This window comes from Sus scrofa, chromosome 11, assembly GCF_000003025.6.
Source record: "Sus scrofa isolate TJ Tabasco breed Duroc chromosome 11, Sscrofa11.1, whole genome shotgun sequence".
Taxonomy (NCBI): domain Eukaryota; kingdom Metazoa; phylum Chordata; class Mammalia; order Artiodactyla; family Suidae; genus Sus; species Sus scrofa.
In genome coordinates this window covers 47,538,030-47,556,693 of record NC_010453.5, presented here as the reverse complement: position 1 = coordinate 47,556,693, position 18,664 = coordinate 47,538,030, and the positions used below count along the sequence as shown (strand labels likewise).

Genomic DNA, 18,664 nt, shown 5'->3' with positions numbered 1-18,664 from the left:
AAACCGTCATAGGGAAAAATGTTGTTTGGGGAAACTTCAAGCTTGAATAATCTATGCATCATATGTATACACATACCAGATTACAGTGTATGATATCTTTCTTAGTGGAGGCTGTGGTTTTAAGAGTTAAACACTGCATTAGTAATAATACAGTCTATAGGCAAAGTGTGCAAAAGAGTAAAACCAAGATGCACAAAATGAAATGTTTACCAGATTTCTCTTTATTGCATATATATACACCATTGCTTTTCTCCAGAGAGGTTTTCTTTGGAGGTTGGGTTCCCATTTTGGGGTCTTCTATAAATCCTTTCATTTATAGATTTTCTTCTCAGAAAAAATAGCTTCTGTAATCACAGTGATGTTTAGGGTATTTCTCTTTGACTTATCCTTGGAAGCTTGATATCAGAATTCAGGAAACAAATCTCTGCAGTTGTCTGGTTTTTTTGGCTCAGAGAATATGAATGATTCTATCAGCTCTACAATAGCTGCTCCTTTTCTTAGAATGTGGTGAAAAATAGAGACTATCAGGAAAGGGAGAGATGCAGGAGTAAGAATGACCATGTTTGGAGTAATCGTTTCCTGGGTCCCACTGCGTAAGGAGGTTCCCAGGCTAGGGGTCGAACTGGAGCTGTAGCTGCCGGCCTATGCTGCAGCCACGGCCACATCATACCCAAGCTGTGTGGTTTGATCTACACCACCAGCTCACGGCAGTGCCGGATCCTTAACCCACCGAGCGAGGCCAGAGCGCGAACCTGTGTCCTCATGGATGCTAGTCAGATGCATTTCCACTGAGCCATGGCAGGAACTCCTGGTTCCCTCTTTCTGACTGCTCCCTGTTGTTTATTATTGATTGCAGAGGGCCTGGATGGAGAGGAACGCTCATAGCTTGGGGTTAAGAGATGCAGACTATTGCCTTTGGAATGGATTAGCAATGAGATCCTGCTGTGTAGCTCTGGGAACTATGTCTAGTCATTTATGATGGAGCGTGATAATGTGAGAAAAAAGAATGTTTGCATATATGTGTATCTGGGTCACCATGCTGTACAGTAGAAAAAAATATATTGGGAAAATAAAAATAATAAAAGCTTTAGATCTTGAAAACAAAAACAAAACAAAAGTATTTAGAACGTTTCAAAACTATTGCATGTTGTATTTGTTAGGAAACAGAGTTCAGAGTTAGGGTAGCTTTTCTTTTTTACTTCTGATTTAGGTTATATATTGGCTTTGAGTTTCCTTTTTAAGTTTTTTTAAAAAAATTCCTGCTCTAGTGCAGATTTAATTACTTTATTAACTGGTTCGTTTACTATTTTATTATTGTCATGAGAGTTTAAACAGCCCTAATTGGTCGTGTTGATTTGCTTTGGTATTTCCCTTGTGAAGAAAAATCTAAACATGAGTTGAATAAGTGTTTTTGAGCAATACCTAGTCTCCATTAAATTTGCCACTAAAAATTAAAAATTCATGGGCAGATACATAACATCTTTTTCTTTTTACCCTGGCCTTATCTGAGATTCCTAAATAAGTAAGAAGAAAATTTAAACATGTTTATTCTGGTCATCTTAGTATTTCTTCAAATCTCTGTGATCTTGACCAGTTTTTGTTTTGTTTTGTTTTGTTTTTTGTCTTTTGTCTTTTTAAGACCGCACCTGCGGCATATGGAGGTTCCCAGGCTAGGGGTCTAATCCGAGCTGTAGCTGCCAGCCTACACCAGAGCCACAGCAACGCCAGATCCGAGCCTCGTCTGCAACCTACGCCACAGCTCATGGCCACACCAGATCCTTAACCCACTGAGCGAGGCCAGGGATCGAACCCGCAACCTCATGGTTCCTATTCAGATTCATTTCTGCTGCGCCACAGCGGGAACTCCTTGACCAGTTTTCTTTTGTAAAATATTCTGAGGTTCTGTTGCAGTAATTAAAACAACAGCCACAAAAGAAAACCACACAAAAAACCATTTGCATAAGGAGGACACTTTTTGCAATAGTGTATGCATAATTTTGATCATGACAATTATATCTCTTTTTTCAGATATTATTTTTCTCCAGGGAACTGAAGTTATATTTAAGGTCGCCCTCAGCCTGCTGAGTAACCAAGAGACACTCATAATGGAATGTGAAAACTTTGAAAATATTGTCGAATTCCTTAAAAACACGCTACCTGATATGAATACATCTGAAATGGAGAAAATTATCACCCAGGTATGGTTTAAATGATTTAAATGGTAATAATAAGGGATAAGATTATACAGCAATTTCTGGTTTTGTTTGTTTGTTTGTTTTTGTTTTTTAGGGCCGCATCCGCAGCATATGGAGATTCCCAGGCTAGGGGTTGAATCAGAGCTGCAGCTGCCGGCCTACACCACAGCCACAGCGACGCCAGATCCGAACCATATCTGTGACCCACACCTCAGCTCATGGCAATGCTGGTTCCTTAAAACACTAAGCAAGGCCAGGGGTCGAACCCTAAACCTTGGTTCCTAGTCGGATTTGTTTCCGCTTTGCCACAATGGCAAGTCCCTATAGAGTTTCTCTACTAATTATGTATATTAAAATGTTTTAGCATAAAGATGTAGTTTTGCCTGACAGTTTTTTTTTCTATTGATCATGTGTGTATATATCAATAATATAATTATTATTATTATTATTTTGCTTTTTAGGGCTGCACCCACAGCATTTGGAAGTTCCCAGGGTAGGGGTTGAGTCGGAGCTACAGCTGCTTGGCTTATGTCACAGCCACAGCCATGCAGGATCCGACTAGTGTCTGTGACCTACACCAAAGCTCATGGCAATGCCAGATCCTTAACCCACTGAGTGAAGCCAAGGATTGAACCCACAACCTCATGGATATCAGTTGGGTTCATTTCTGCTAACCCACAACAGGAACTCCTGATCAGATATGTTTTACTTAGAAATGAGATTGTTGTGCCATTTCTCCATTCCAACATTGCCTGGAGGCTGTGCACAGGCAAAGGGATTCAGTGCATCCTGAGTTTTTCAGGCATCTTCCAATTTAGGCCAATGGTAAGACCGAAGATAGAACTGGCAGAGTTAGGAAGACCCAATAAATAAACAAACTGAGACTCACTTACCTTTGTAATATTGTTAATTCTGTTGTAAAATGTATAAGGAGTACCCATGATAAGATCACAGACTTTGCAATTAGACAGTCTTGGGTTTCCATCAACATCCAGCTATTTTATTAGTTGTTTGGCTTGCACCCATCACCTAACCTTTCAAACCCTAGTATTCTCACCTCCAAGAGACTTTGCGAGGCTTACATGAGACCTTACATGATGTGTCAGTCAGGGTCTCTTGCTGAAAACAGTCTACCTCCAGTGATTCAAAGGAAGGTACCATTTACACGGGTGTGGGCAATTAAAGAACCAGATACAAGGTGTCCAGGTGCCCAGGAACTAGTGCCAGAGGGAGACTCTTTATCCTTGCGGTGCTGCGTTCGGAGAAGGAGGATATAATAGTGTCACCAGGCCCAGTGAGAGGTGGCTGTGCTCTTGGTGAGCCAGACATGGAAGGAGCACAGAAGAAGCACCCAGCTGCTTTCTTTGCCCCTTTTGATCTCCTGATGGCCTTTCCCATGGGTGGTACCAGCTAGACGGCAGCAGGAAGGAAAGTGTGGGGAGTGCAGTCACAGGGGTCCGCCTCCCAGGGTACAGGGAATGGACGAGGGCAGAGAATGGACCTGGGAAGCAACTGGAGAGTAATCAGCACATCGTGTGTCTAGTCCCAAGCTCTTCATAGGGACCAGGTAAGTGGTAGTTATGTATTGTCATTTGACATAAAAGGACATGGACAAATTTAAGAACACATTTGTAGAGAAAGCAGTCACGACTTGTGAGTATTGATAAAATTGACCGCTTTTAGAGGCACGTGGGGTAGCAGATAAAAAGACAGAGTTTAGAGCAATAGAAAGGGAGTTTGAGTTTGCACTGGGGTCCAGCTATTCACTAGCCGAGTGACTTTGGGCAAGTCACAACCTCTCTGGGTCTCAACTCCCACCCTTACAAAGTGGGAATAATGTATTGTTTTTAGGAGCAAATATAACTCAGTAGAAGGATTTTGTACACTCTAATTCACTCTATATGAAGAACTCATATTGTCATAGATACGTTTTTCTGTCCACTACATTGAATTGAAATCCCAAGCAGAATGTTCTGTAAATGTCCCCGAGCAGTTTTCTTTGTTACAGTGCTTTGGGAACTGAGAAAGATGACCTTTATTTACATATTCAGTTGTTTACTGATTCTTCAGAAGTATCTTCTTGGCTGGCAAGCAGTCAGAGATTGTGCTCTTAGAGAGAGATGGTTACCTGATTTAAAATCGGATCGCCTCTCTACTAAAACTATTGAGGGGGAGTTCCCATTGTGGCTCTGCAGTAACAAACCCGACTAGTATCCATGAGGATTCAGGTTCCATCCATGGCCTCATTCAGGGAGTTAAGGATTTGGCATTGCCATGAGCTGTGGTGTAGGTCGCAGACACAGCTTGGATCCTGTGTTGCTGTGGCTGCAACTCTGATTCGACCCCTAGCCTGGGAACATCCATATGCCATGAGTGCGGCCCTAGAAAAAGACAAAATAAATAAATTAATTAATTAAAAAAACTAATGAGGGAATTGCCTAGCTTTAGAGAGTGTAACAAAGAGTAATGGATGGAATTGATAGGCAGGTATATATAGCCTTGAAATTGGAGATAATTTGCTGACAAATAGAGTTGATTAACTATGGAATGAACTGTTAATTTTAAAGGAGACTTTGAGGAGTTATTTACGGCCACTGTAAAAAACTCAAGTAGGAGTTCCCATCGTGGCTCAGTGGTTAACGAATCTGACTAGGAACCATGAGGTTGCGGGTTTGATCCCTGGCCTTGCTCAGTGGGTTAAGGATCCGGCGTTGCTGTGAGCTCTGGCGTAGGTTGCAGACTCAGCTTGGATCCCATGTTGCTGTGGCTGTGGTGTAGGCCAGCGGCTACAGCTCTGATTCGACCCTAGCCTGGAAACCTCTATATGCCGAAGGAGCGGCCCAAGAAATGGCAAAAAGACAAGAACAAAAAAACCAAAAAAACAAAACAAAAACTCAAGTAATGCTGACTAGCATAAAGAAGAAAGTAAAAGTAACTACAAATCTCCACATTTTGAGATTTAAAAACTTGTAAACATCCTTTTTTATTTTTCTTGGCTGCCCTATGGCACATGGATCAGATCTGAGCCATAGTTGGCACCTAAGCTGCAATTGCAGCAACACTGGATCTTTAACCCACTGTGCCCGATCAGGGATCGAACCTGCATTCCCACGGATCCCATTGTGCCACAGCAGGAACTCCCTAAACATCCTTTTACAATCTCTAAGTATATACACATATAAATATGTATCCAGTTTTACTTTTATGTATCAGTGACATCACACTCTACCTGCTATTTTGTAGCTTGATTTTTTATTAAAATAGCTGTACAACATTGGCCATTTTCCTATAAGTATAGATCCAGGCCGTCATTTTTAATGGTTATATAGTAGTCCATTGTGTTCATACCCACTGGGTAGAGGAAAATGATGCTTGCTTGAGAGGAATAACCAGATTGAGAAGTATCATATAAATTTGAAGATTTGCCTATCTTTAATAGGAGTAGGGTAAGCAAGCAAATGAGGTTTTTGTAGTTTCTTTTCTCCCTACAGTGTTAGTGTAAATACTAGGCTTAAATGGCAGTGCTTCCTTGTGAGCTTAAACCAAGGAGGGTTTTTTGCTCCTCTAAACAATACTTTTCTTTGGAAAACAAGCCCTATGAATAAGTTACTCCCATCAAGTTGGATCAGTTTAGCATACTAATTTCTAGAGGCCTTGGGGACAGAAGCTACAGGGGACAGAAGGTTTAAAAAGTAGATTCCAGATCAAAGTTGCCTGAATGAGCATTTTCTTTTAAATATCAAGGTATACCTCAGAACACTTCAATGACAAACAATTTGGTTTGCTGAACAACCAAGCCACTGGACAGCTAAACACTTCAGACCACAAAGTTAACATTAGATTATGTACATCTTACAACAAATGCTGCTTCATTCTGTTAAAATAAGCTAACCTGGTGGAGTTCCCATTATAGCGCAGTGGAAACGAATCCGACTAGGAACCACAAGGTTGCGGGTTTGATCCCTGGCTTCCCTTGGTGGGTTAAGCATCCGGCATTGCCGTGACCTCTGGTGTAGGTTGCAGACGCGGCTCAGATCTGGCATTGCTGTCTGTGCCCGTGGCGTAGGCTGGCAGCTGTAGCTCTGATTAGATCCCTAGCCTGGGAACTTCCATATGCTGCAGGTGTGGCCCTAAAAAGCAAAAAACAAAAACAAAAAGCAAACAAACAAAAAAAACCTGACATGAGATTAGAAAGGAAAAAAGAACTCTGCTTTAGTGCCTAAAATATCACAGTATCACACTTAGTAGCAAGGAGTCTTATCTTCCTCTTAAGTAGTTGTCATGCCATACAGATCTTTAAATGTTAGCCAAAAATAAAGACATACTTGAAAATATATTATCAGAGGGAATGAATGGAGAGAGAAGTTAGCTGTCCTGTAACATCTAAGCAAATTGTTTTCCCATTTGGTGGCAATCGGAGAGCAGAGGCAGCCTCGACTAAACCCCACAGCTGTGGACAGGGCTCTGGGTGTGCAATTTTAAGGTTCCTATGTATATCTATGGTAGGATATGTTAGTGATGGATTAGCAAAAGGATGAAAATATTTATTATAAGACCTCTCTGCCTCGTGGACAAATAACTAGAAGGGCTTTTGGTCTCATTGTTATAGAGCTATCCTACGCAATTTTGCTTTTAATCAGAAAGGATGATCTCTAACTCAGATAAGAGTTACTCAGTAACTAATGTTGTTTGTCTGGTATGCTACATTTGGGGAGATAGTTACTAGATTATGTACATCTGGGTTGAAAAACATTTGAACATTAACTTTTTTCTAGGAGTTCCCGTCGTGGCTCAGTGGTTAGCGAATCTGACTAGGAACCATGAGGTTGCGGGTTCGATCCCTGGCCTTGTTCAGTGGGTTAAGGATCCGGCATTGCCATGAGCTGTGGTGTAGGCCGCAGACGCGGCTGGGATCCCGCGTTGCTGTGGCTGTGGTGTATGCCAGCAGCTGCAGCTCAGATTCAACCCCTAGCCTGGGAACCCCCATATGCCGTGGAAGTGGCCCTAGAATTGGCAAAAAGACAACAAAACAAAACAAAACACTTTTTTTCTAGTGTCTTGGCCTCATGAGAATGTTTCATTCATTTCATTGTCCTTATATGACAGTCACATTTGCTCTTCTTCCTTTTAGTATGCTGTCCTCTTCCTCATTAGTAAGTATTTGGAAATCTACATGAAGTACCCAGATGCAGAGCCTGTATCTTGTGTCCATCCTGAAGGTCAGGCTAACCCGTGGTGTTTTCATGGCAGGTTTTCGAGATGGACATTTCTAAACAGTTACATGCCTATGAGGTGGAGTATCATGTGCTGCAGGATGAACTCCAGGAATCTTTATATGCCTCTGAGGAGAGTGAGCCCATGGAGAAGCTGGAGAGGGCCAATAGCCAACTGAAAAGACAGAACATGGATCTCCTAGAAAAATTACAGGTACAGGGATAACGATGTGACCAAAAAAGTACTGGGATGCCTCCTGTCTGCACAGAGTCACCCCAGGAAGGCTAGAGCTGTGACATGCATGGAGCGGTTGCTGACTGTGGGCCTGTATTATCAGTCTGTGTCCGAGGGCTCTGGGGGCTGCAAAGGCACATAGCAAAGTAAATTTCAGTTGGGAGGGAAGGCGTACTCTTATAAAATCATGAAATGGCAATTCAAAGCAGAATCTGGTTCAATACTTATTGGATGTTGTGCCACACTTGGTTCAAGTTAAAGGGAAGAGGGATTGACTGTAGGAAATTGGGAAATCTCTGGGGGGCTTGGAGCTTGAGCTGGTCTCCAAAGGGTCGGTGGGAGAAATGAGTGAGGAGTTGGGGGGGGGTGTACATCAGGAGGATATGACAGCGCAGCAGAGGGAGCTTAACAGCTTAAGATTTCATTTGTGGGGAGGAGGTGGGATAAACATGATGGAGGCAGTTAAAGAACATGGCTTTAATGATGTTGGAAGGGAGATTTCTGAATGTGTTTGAACCATAGTGTAGAAAGATCAGTCTGGAAACCTTGATGAGGACAGATGAGAATGGGGAGAGAAGGTAGGGAGACCCGCTAGCAATTATTTGTAGAAATCTGACTGGGGGGAGTTCCGTCATGGCTCAGTGGAAACAAACCTGCCTAGTATCCATGAGGATGCAGGTTCGATCCCTGGTCTCACTCGTTGGGTTAAGGATCTGGCGTTGCCGTGAGCTGTGGGGCAGGTCCCAGACACGGCTTGGATCCTGTGTTGCTGTGGCTGTGGTGTAGGCCGGCAGCTCCAGCTCTGATTGGACCCCTAGCCTGGGAACCACCATATGCCGCAGGTGTAGCCCTAGAAAAACAGACAAAATCCGATTGGGGATTGAGAACTGTCTAGAGTAAAGCTCATAGAAATGGAAAGAAAAGGAGACATTTTTGAAAGAATTGAGTAAAAGCCGGTGTCGTATCATCTCTGCCATCAAGGAGTTTATAGTTATTTCAGGATATAAAATAGTATCTCTGTTGATCAGTGCACAATTAAAATGTGAGAAGTGATTTAGTATAAACTAATATTGAGCATCTGCAGTCTGTATGAAGTGTGCTGTATATCCGAGCCCTGAGGGGTGGGGCTTGACTGTGATCAGAGGAGGAGGAGGTGAGAAAGTGAACCTTCTGGGGAGCTGGGGGCCGGGCAGGTTGGGGGGAGACCAGTTCTGAGTTAGAGCTTAAGTGCCTAAAGGCTCCTTGGTTTCTGCTTTCGCCCTTCCCCCAAACCTCACAAACCGGAAACCATAAAACTCTGCTTCCATGTGTGGTGAGCCCTCCAACAAGCACTAGGAGAGAAATAGTTTCGAAATGAGGGACTTCTCATTGCCCCCCAAGAAGGAACACTTGCTTCCTTCGCTTCATCTCCATTAGCTCTGGCCCATAGAAAATTTTATGCTTTTTTTTCTATTCAAAAAAAGAGCCAAGGAGTTCCCATCATGGCTCAGTGGTTAACGAATCTGACTAGGAACCATGAGGTTGTGGGTTCGATCCCTGACCTTGCTTAGTTGGTTAAGGATCCAGCGTTGCCGTGAGCTGTGGTGTAGGTCAAAGATGCAGCTTGGATCCCTTGTTGTTGTGGCTGTGGCATCGGCTGGCGACTACAGCTCCAAATAGACACCTAGCCTGGGAACCTTCATGTGCCGAGGGAGCGGCCCTAGAAAAGACAAAAAGACAAAAAGACAAGAAAAAAAAAAAAAAAGAGCCAACATTCTATTTTCAGAAAGAAAAGTAAACAATTGGGGTAGTATTCCTCATTACTAGGATGTTTCAATGGTGATTAATTGAATACTCATTCGGAAAAGTGGATTTGTACCTGCTTTATATTGTAATGATTTTTATTAATGGTTACAAACTTTTTCTGTGACAGTTCAAAGCTGTCATCATCTCTGGGTTCCCAACAACCTTAAAAACTGATAGGATCTCAAGTATGTGTTGAGAAAACTCCCCCTGTTTCTAGTCAGAGGGCAAAAAAAGCTTCTTTTAGAACCTCAAGCCGTGTTAGGAATCTCCTGTTTCTCTGTCAGATTTCACTCACAACAGGAGAAGACCAGTGTGTGGAGTGAGAACCCTTCCCACCGTGGGAGGGTTTTAATATTTTAATATTAAAGGTTTTAATACTGCATTTTTTTTGTGTCTTTAGTGAAATATGTATTTGTCTAGTATCCTAGTTATACTTTTGAGAAACCTAAAAAATCTCCATTTCATGGAAAGTTTTGGAGTTATTGCTTCATATGCTATTTTTATTTATTTATTTATTTATTTATTTATTTATTTATTTATTTATTGCTTTTTAGGGTTGCCCCAGCGGCATATGGAGGTTCCCAGGCTAGGGGTTGAATCTGAGCTGCAGCTGCTGGCCTACACCACAGCCACAGCAACGTGGGATCCGAGCCACAGCTCAGGACAACGCCAGATCCTTAACCCACTGATTGAGGCTAGGGATCGAACCCACAACCTCATGGTTCCTAGTCGGATTCATTTCTGCTGCACCATGATGGGAACTCCTTCATATGCTATTTTATTAAGTAATAGGACATGACTAGTTAATACATGTAAGGTCTGGCCGCTGCTATGATGAACCAAACTCTTCAAATTTTTGATTTGGAGGATTTTGTTTTTCCGCTCCAAACAGATAGCTCATGCTAAAATCCAAACCTTGGAATCCAACCTGGAAAATCTTTTAACCCGAGAGACCAAAATGAAGTCATTGATCCGGACGCTGGAACAAGAGAAAACAGCTTATCAAAAGGCGGTGGAGCACATCCGGAAGCTGCTGCCGCCAGATGCTCTGGCCAGTTTTGACCCGCTGCTGAGAGACTTGAACTGCAACCCTAACAACAAAGCCAAGATCGGAAACAAGCCATAAACGGAGGCAGGCCGCCGGGGCAGGAAGTGCCCCGAGGATGCGAGGATGCAGGATGCGTCAGTTAGGAGGAGGCTGCATGCTCCTGGCCCATCGCTGGACACCGGAGCTGACAGAACCACCAAATCGGGTCTGAGCCCAGATCGGAGTGGTAGCCCTCGCTCTCCTTAGAGCATGCCAGTTCTATGCCATTGTACATAAGCAGACTGTTTTTTGCTGTCCATGTTGACTATGTACATACATATATATAATGGACCTAGAGAGTTCTTGCTTTCTGAAAAAAAGGAGTAGATGTATATTTAGGGCAACTTTTTTAAAAAATCAAAACTTCATGAAATCCACATCAAAGGGAAGCTAAAGTGAAATTCCCTTGGACACATGTGAAATCATTTTGTCTTTGTAGTGAAACAAAGCTAGAACATCTTTGTATATTGACATATACTTGAAAAAAATGAATGTATTTTTTTCTCCAAAGAACAGCATGTTTCACTCAGTGGTGGGGAGGTTAAAAACTTTTGGGTAGCTTTATGTGGACCTGTCTTAAAATCTACTGACAATATATATATAATATATATATATGGAAAATGACTGATTGCCAGTCAAGCTCCTATGGGTTTTTCAGGAAAGTGGGGGCCTTCCCCCTGCTGCCTGCTTTGTGCCAATGGGCATGTTGCATCTACATGCATTTTGAGTCTGGTCAAGCATTACTTTAGGTGTGTGCAAGGAGAAAGCAAGACTGTGGCTGAGTTGGCCCACCCAGCTCAAGGTGAAAGAGAATGTTACTAACTTTCTAGCAAATCAGACCAGCATTATTACTTAAATTAAAAATATCAGTCCTCAAAAATTTAATTTTGGAGAGTTCCCGTTGTGGCTCAGCAGATGAAGAACCTGACATAGTGTCTACGAGGATGCGGGGTCCCCGGCAAGGCGGGATCCAAGCTGCATCTGTGACCTATAGCACAGCTCACAGCGACGCTGGATCCTTAACCCACGGAGCGAGGCCCAGGGATGGAACCTGTATCCTCATGAGTCAGTTTCATTAGCTGCTGAGCCACAATGGGAACTCCTAACTCTCTACCTTTTATTTAAATTACTCCTACAGTTGTGAATGCACTCCCTTTTATTTGGTGCCACAGTTGGTGACAAGGATTTGCCATTTCCCACCAAAATGTGGGAGCTCTTACTTAGATCTCACTACCTTAAATGAAGAATAAGGAAATGCAATTATGATTGGTTTTCTAAAGATGATGTTACTATGGTGAGAATCTTTTTTTTTTTTTTAATGCCAATTGAGAGGTGTGATAAGCTCACATCTTCCCCTTTCATGTAACGATTTATGAGAACTGTGGAATGTGTAAAACAAACTGTTGAAATCCATGGGCAGGGAGGGAGAAAGCCCTTCTAAAGCCTACAGTTCTGTATCCGGACTCCCGACTTTCTCAGCCTACAGATTATTAGAGGACATTCGTGCATGCTGGGTGTGGAAGGAAAGGCATTTGTAACGTACCCGTGGAATTTCTCCATTTCAGAGATGATTCTATGATAGTGCCTTGGAAAGTTGATGCAGCATTTTTGCCTTTCCAAACAATATTTATCACCACTGCTTTTTGCATATTATCACAGATGGATTGTCTGGAATACTTTTCTTCAAAGGGAGTTTGTTATACACAAGCTATAATGTATTATAGAGTTAAAGAAGAAAGCTCTAAAGGTTTCAGAAAATCTTGATGAGCAGATGATCAGCATCTAAAACCTCTTCTAGACCATTGCTCAGTGTATATGTATTGATTCTTGATACAAAACAGCATGCCCTCCAACCCATGCACTTTCTTAAAAGAAAATAAAGTCTTATTAGCAGACTATTAATGTAATTTCTAGGTTCTAGAAAATGCTGATTCTCATTACCCCATTCACTTGGGGGCACCAGCTATTTTGTTGCTTGGATTTCCCCCAGATTTCTCTATTTGTAGGAGACGTTTTTCCTATGAGGAATATAATGAATATTATCTGGTTACTGTTTGGCAATGAAAATTCTCTCATGTGTGTGATACACAAGTGGTAGCCAGGGCATCTTCAAGTTGGGAAAAGAAATTTTTCCTTTCAGTTGTTCAATTTAAAATAAATTTTATTCTGGAGGTTCAGAGTCAACATTACGAGTTGTTTTACCGTGTTTAGAGTTCAAGTTGTCTTGGATACAGTATTTCTTTTGAAAATGAATTTTTCTTTTGTGATCTTTTAAAGGTTGCACCAATTATGCTTCATGCGTTGTTACATCTTCATCTGATTAGTATATGTCTAGTTCATTTTCAATAAATACATTGCTGCAGTTTCCTTGGCTTATTGATACTACTTTTATTTGTAAGAAAAGAGAAGGTCTTGGTTAGACTCCTTTGCAAAATCTGAACCGGTTGGATTGTTGCTACTTAAAATTTGCCCACTGATAATTCTTTAAATCAGAGCCAACAAAGATAATTTTTAGAAACATGTATGAAAGTACATTGTCAGTTACTAATTTTCAACCTCGTTCCTGATGGAACCTTTTGCTGATAAATACAAAAAGACAACCACAGGCAAATTTGCATTCTACCCCTTTTGTTTTTTATGCCTCATAAATAGCAAAGGAGAGAAAGAGGTTAAAAAATACAAAATTTTAAAATTGGGTTAGCTCTCAAATAAAATCCTTAGGGGCACTTATTGATGGATAGGATATGAATGTGTTTACATTATATATATATATATATATATACACACACACACACATATATCTTCAGAATATTTTCAAGCATGTTTGTAATTCAATAAAAGGATAATGTATCTTCTCAGTATAACATTTTGCACTACATGTAATAGTTAAACATTTTAAGCAGTCAAGGTGGGCTTAAGTAGAATGGTCTCTTAACTCTGGAGACAGGCATGCTAAGATTTGCTCCAATCCATTTAATACCTTTGGACAGAAACCAGGGACTGCGAGGCTGCAGTTAGGTGAATGCCATCAAAATCTTGCCCCCTCCCCCCGAAAACAGCAAATCCTGGTATGTGACAGTGACCTTGGGAAAGCAAGTCAGTCTAGTTCTCTATCTTTTTGATACAGTATGTCAATGAAACCTGCTAGTTTTGTCTGCTAAATATTTGTCCATTTCTCCCTGAAACCGAGGGTGGTCATCCGTCAGATCCCTTAAACTGTAACTTGCTTAATGAACTTAACCTGCCTACACGGATCGGATCAAGTTTGCCTTAATTGTTTCTAGGAAAACCTGCACATCCCCCAGTGTCAGGGAGCCTAGACAATAAGATGTTTGCCAAGTTCTTCTTCAGGAACTTAGAGTCAGCTGTGTCCAGTTGGAACTTGAGCTGGTTAAGACTGATTGGAAACGATGAGCCTCCAACTGGGCATGTGCGAGTGTCCGATGCGTGACCTTTGGAGGTCAGAGGGCTTGAAACTCCACCCTCAGAGCGTGTGCCCTGTGTTCAGAAGCGTGCAGTTTAGCTGCGCCTGCGCGGATTCCTTTTCCTTCTCTCCAATCGCCTTCCCCACGCTCCCCACGCTTCAGCTTTATCCCTAAGTACCCCGAGCCGCTTCCCTTCTCGGAGGCGAATTTGAGGTTTGTCCTCTGGTCTCTTCGCTATCCCGTGGATGAACCCCTTCTCTGCTGCGAACCTCGGCATCTCAGCGTTTGCTTGGCTGTGCATCTGGCAGAAGAACCTGGTTCCATAAGCCCTCCATCGCTGTCGCAGGTACCTTAGTTCCTGTCTTTGTCTTTGGGTTAAACTGAGACCAAACCCCATTTCTAGGGGCTCCAGAGTCACCGATATTGAGCTACTTTGGTGTTTGTTAAACTGAGACCAAACCCCATTTCTAGGGGCTCCAGAGTCACCGATATTGAGCTACTTGGTGTTTGTTTTGATGAGTGAGACGGGCAGGTGGAAGGCGGGGGTGGAACATTTCAGTCAAAAGAAGAGAAGGCTCTAGAAGAGAGAGGGCATCAGCTGGAAGCGTCGGGGGAAAGCGACAGGAGAGATGTTGGGTGGCGGTTTTGGAGTGAAATCCTGGTGGCCTCAAATGCTGGGGGTAGTAACCTAGCCTCCTTCCAGTTTACCCGTGACATTCGGTATTGTGTCCGTTTCCTGATTCTCCACGTTATGGAACCAGATTTGTTTTGCTACAAACGCTGCTTCAAGGTGAGGGCACAGCGAAGGGAGCCAGCCCCGATCTGCGTGATCATGGCTTTCCTGGACTGCCCTTCCTTCGCCTAGAGGGACCGTCCGGAGTCATGACTCTCACCCAGTTTATCGTCCCTGTAAAACCCTTCAGAGGCTCTTCTTTCGTCCCAGGATCATGCAATTTTTGAGATGACACATTTGGCCTTTCCCGAGCGTGTCCCTGATAAGCTGTCCCGTCTGGTCTCCTGCCTTGTCCTCTGCTCTGGTCAAATGGTTGAGCCCCCGTCTCGTTTCTTGAACCACCCTTCCTTTTGCTTTACACTGACTGTCTCTCGTGCATCCCCGCAGGGGCGGGGAGGGGGTGCGCAGTCTCGAGACTTCTTTCTGCCTTCACTCCCTCTGCTCACTCCTTCAGGACATGCTTAGGATGGTGGGGGGAGGGGACGAACCGATCACCTCCGCTGTAGCCCAGGGCCAGCTGTCAGCATTGGTGTCCCCTCCCCCGCGCCCCCCGGGGGTACTGCTGACCTTCACAGACATCTCAGGATCTCAGGGCCCCCAGCTGGGAGTATGCATATTAACAAAGCTGACAACATCATTACCCTGTTATAAAAAACACCTGGTCATTGATTTTAGGTAACTTGAGAAGTAGGTGTAATTTTATTTAGCTTTTTGTGGTGGTGGCCTGGCATGGTCAGGTACTTTGCTGGATGTTGGGTCCTCAGAAATGTCTCCCTCCGAAGCTTCTTTGAGTAAGTTCTTACCTGATGAATGTACTGTTCTTACGGAAAAAAACCAGAATGTACGGAGTGACACTTTGTAAGTGCGAAAGGACTCTGGGGCTTTGCCTTTTATTATAAACATGTGCTTTATATAATTTATATCATACAGTATGTTACACTCTACCTTAACTATATTACGGTACCTGCTACAGATAAAATAGGCTATCTCATTGCATAATTCAGGAGCATTGCTGATAAAACTATAATATGGGTGGTGCTCCCTAAAGCTGTGTAATATAGCAGTTGATAAAATATATTGCATATTAAATATTATGGATGTACATATTATACTGAGAACTTAAGACCATGTATTCCACACAACTTATGGTCAATAGTAACATAACTTTGCTATTGCATTGTTTTCATTGGCATGATTTTATTATTCTTGGAGACTCTTATCCAGACAAATTAATGTATTGTTCATTATAGGGACATCCCCCAAGACTCTTAAACATTTCAGTAGACACTTTATACCCCAAGGCTTTTCGAATCCCTCACCTCAGAACTCTCTCACCTTGCTCTTTCACCAATCTTAAACCATTTTATCATAATCTTTACCTAGTCTTAATCAAGCTCCATATTTAATTACTGACCTTAAACTGAACTTGGCTTCTGAGATGCAACCAAAGCTCTATAGAGGTGGCTTTCTCCCTTGCTGTGATAATAAACTCAGCTCTATGTTATCCTCAGGTTGTGTTGGTAATATTTGGGAGCTACTGGGCATTCGGTAATATCTATTCTGTACCTTTCTCCATAACATACACACAGACCCACAGTTACTTTCTCTTTTTCATTCTTATTTTTATATCATGTTTAATTTCTATTTTCTTAACGCTGGTCCCCTTGTCCCTAAGCTGTATTTTGTCTCAGATCTTTTGGTGATTCCCATCAACATTTCATATCATAATTGATGGCTCCTAAGATCAGAGTGTTACAGTAGCTAAGACGTGGAGGCAACCTAACTGTCCTTCAACGGAGATATGTATAAAGAAGATGTGGTAGATATATGCAATGGAAAGAACGAACTAATGCCATTTGCAACAACATGGATGAACCTAGAGATTCTCAGGCTACGTGAAGTCAGAGAAAGGCATACATCATATGATATCACTTCTATGTGGAATCTAACAAAAATGATACAAATGAACGTATTTACGAAGCAGAAGCAGACTCACGGATCTTGAAATCAAATTTATGGTTTCCAAAGGGGAAACGTGGATGGAATGGATAAACAAGGATCTGCTCTACAGCACAGGGAACTCTACTCACTATTCTGTTATAGCCTATATGGGAAAGGAATCTGAAAAAGAATGGAGATATATGTATATATATTCATTTTGCTTACACCTGAAACGAACACGAAATTGTAAATCCAACTATACTCCAGTTTAAAAATTGCTTTAAAAAAAAGAAATTTTGACCTTTCTAGATACCAACTCTATAAAGCAGAACAAAAAGTTGGGTTTCAACTAAATATTTTATTTACTATCATGGGTAAGATCTATACATGTCAATACCTGGGCATTCTAAGGAGGTATCCCCTAAAACCTCATATAAAGGAAATACGAGATTCCTTAGAGTGAAATCAGCAATCTTTGCTCTCCTCTGTAAGGTTACATTAAACAGAATAGCACTTGGGTCTGAAAGCTTCAACTGTGCTCCAATTGACTGTAGTTGCATAGCTAAAGAATGATTGGGTTAACTAGAAAGGACTGGTGAGTGTTGGAAGACCAGAAGAAAGAAAACCAGGCAGGTTTTGGCAGTCCAGTGGGGGGAACGTTAGCCAAGACCCCTGGCAAAGCTGTTCTTATTGTTAAATTGGACCTGAGGACTCCAGAATCCACGTGTTCTGGTCCCTCTGACAAGTCTGTCCCTATTGAGATAGATGTGTCTGTGTTGGACAGAGGCCCCACACATCCAGTTCATTGGACTCTCCTTGTTGGAATGTATGTCCTCAAAGCAGCCTTCCATTTCTGACTTAGAGATTCTCTCTGTCATACAGGCCAGGCTCGTGATAACAGTGCAAATACTTGAGTCCCTTGCCGGAGCCTGTTTTGGTATGTTAAGTTAAAAGCAAGGATTCAGAATTTTTTTTCATTTATAATGATTTTTATTTTTGCCATTATAGCTGGTTTACAGTGTTCTATCCATTTTCTGCTGTTACAGCATGGTGACCCAGTTACACATACATGTATACATTCCTTTTTCTCCCATTGTCATGCTCCATGGTAAGTGACTAGACATAGTTCCCAGTGCTACCCAGCAGGATCTCATTGCTAATCCAGTCCAAAGGGAATAGTTTGCATCTGTTAACCCCAAATTCCCAATCCATCCCACTCCCTCCTCCTCTCCCTGAATTTTTTAAATTGTAGAATACACAGAACACAAAACTCAGCATCAACCATTTAAAAAAATTTTTATGGCCACACCCACAGCATATGGAAATCCGCACACTGGGGAATTGAACCCGAGCCTCCACAGTAACTGAAACTGCTGCAGTTGGATTCCCAACCCCCTGTGCCACAGTGGGAACTCTGCCGTCAACCATTTTTAAGTGTACAGTTGAGTGGCACTAAGTATTCACTCTGTGCAACCATTACCACCGTCCATCCGTGGAACTCTTCTCATCTTCTTGCAAAACAAAAGCTTTCGACCTTTTACCTGAGAATTCCGTATTCCCCCAACCCCAGCCCCTGACAACTACCGTTCTGCTTTGGGTCTTTATGAATTTGACTTACTCTAGTACCTCATCTAAGTGGAATCAGACAGTATTTGTGTTTTGGGACTGGCTTATTTAACTTAGCGTGTTTTTCAAGGATCTTCCATGCATAGTATACATCAGAATTTCCTTTTTAAGGCTAATATTGCATGTTTATGGCACATTTCATTTACCCATTCATCTTGTCAGTAAATACTGGGTTGGGTCTACCTTTGGCGCTCGTGAATAATGCTGCTAGGACCACAGGTGTACAGATAGCTTTTTGGGATTCTGATTTTAAACATCAGTCTCAGGACTGAGTTTTGGGGGCTTTGGGGGGTCCACCCATGAGAAATGAATCTGTGGTTTGTGTGCCGATGAAATCAAATTGTCGAACCTTCAACACTCTGAACTAGAGTAAATTCGCCAAGGTAAAAGTCATTTTTTGATTAAATGAAAAGCACCTTAGAAT

The 18,664-nt window shown here is 42.2% G+C and overlaps 1 protein-coding gene across 9 annotated transcripts in view; it reads left to right on the top strand.

Annotated features, from left to right (window-relative positions):
* TBC1D4 (TBC1 domain family member 4) overlaps positions 1 to 12,886 on the top strand; it is a 217,121-nt gene extending 204,235 nt beyond the window's left edge. For 6 of the 9 annotated variants that reach the window (XM_021065670.1, XM_021065672.1, XM_021065667.1 and 3 more), the window contains 3 exons: positions 2,029 to 2,198; positions 7,446 to 7,622; positions 10,321 to 12,886. In XM_021065670.1, the coding sequence (XP_020921329.1) occupies positions 2,029 to 2,198; positions 7,446 to 7,622; positions 10,321 to 10,554 (581 nt within the window). In that variant the 3' untranslated portion in view covers positions 10,555 to 12,886. The remainder of the gene's footprint in view (positions 1 to 2,028; positions 2,199 to 7,445; positions 7,623 to 10,320) is intronic. The other 3 variants (XM_021065669.1, XM_021065675.1, XM_021065671.1) reach the window with 3 other exon arrangements.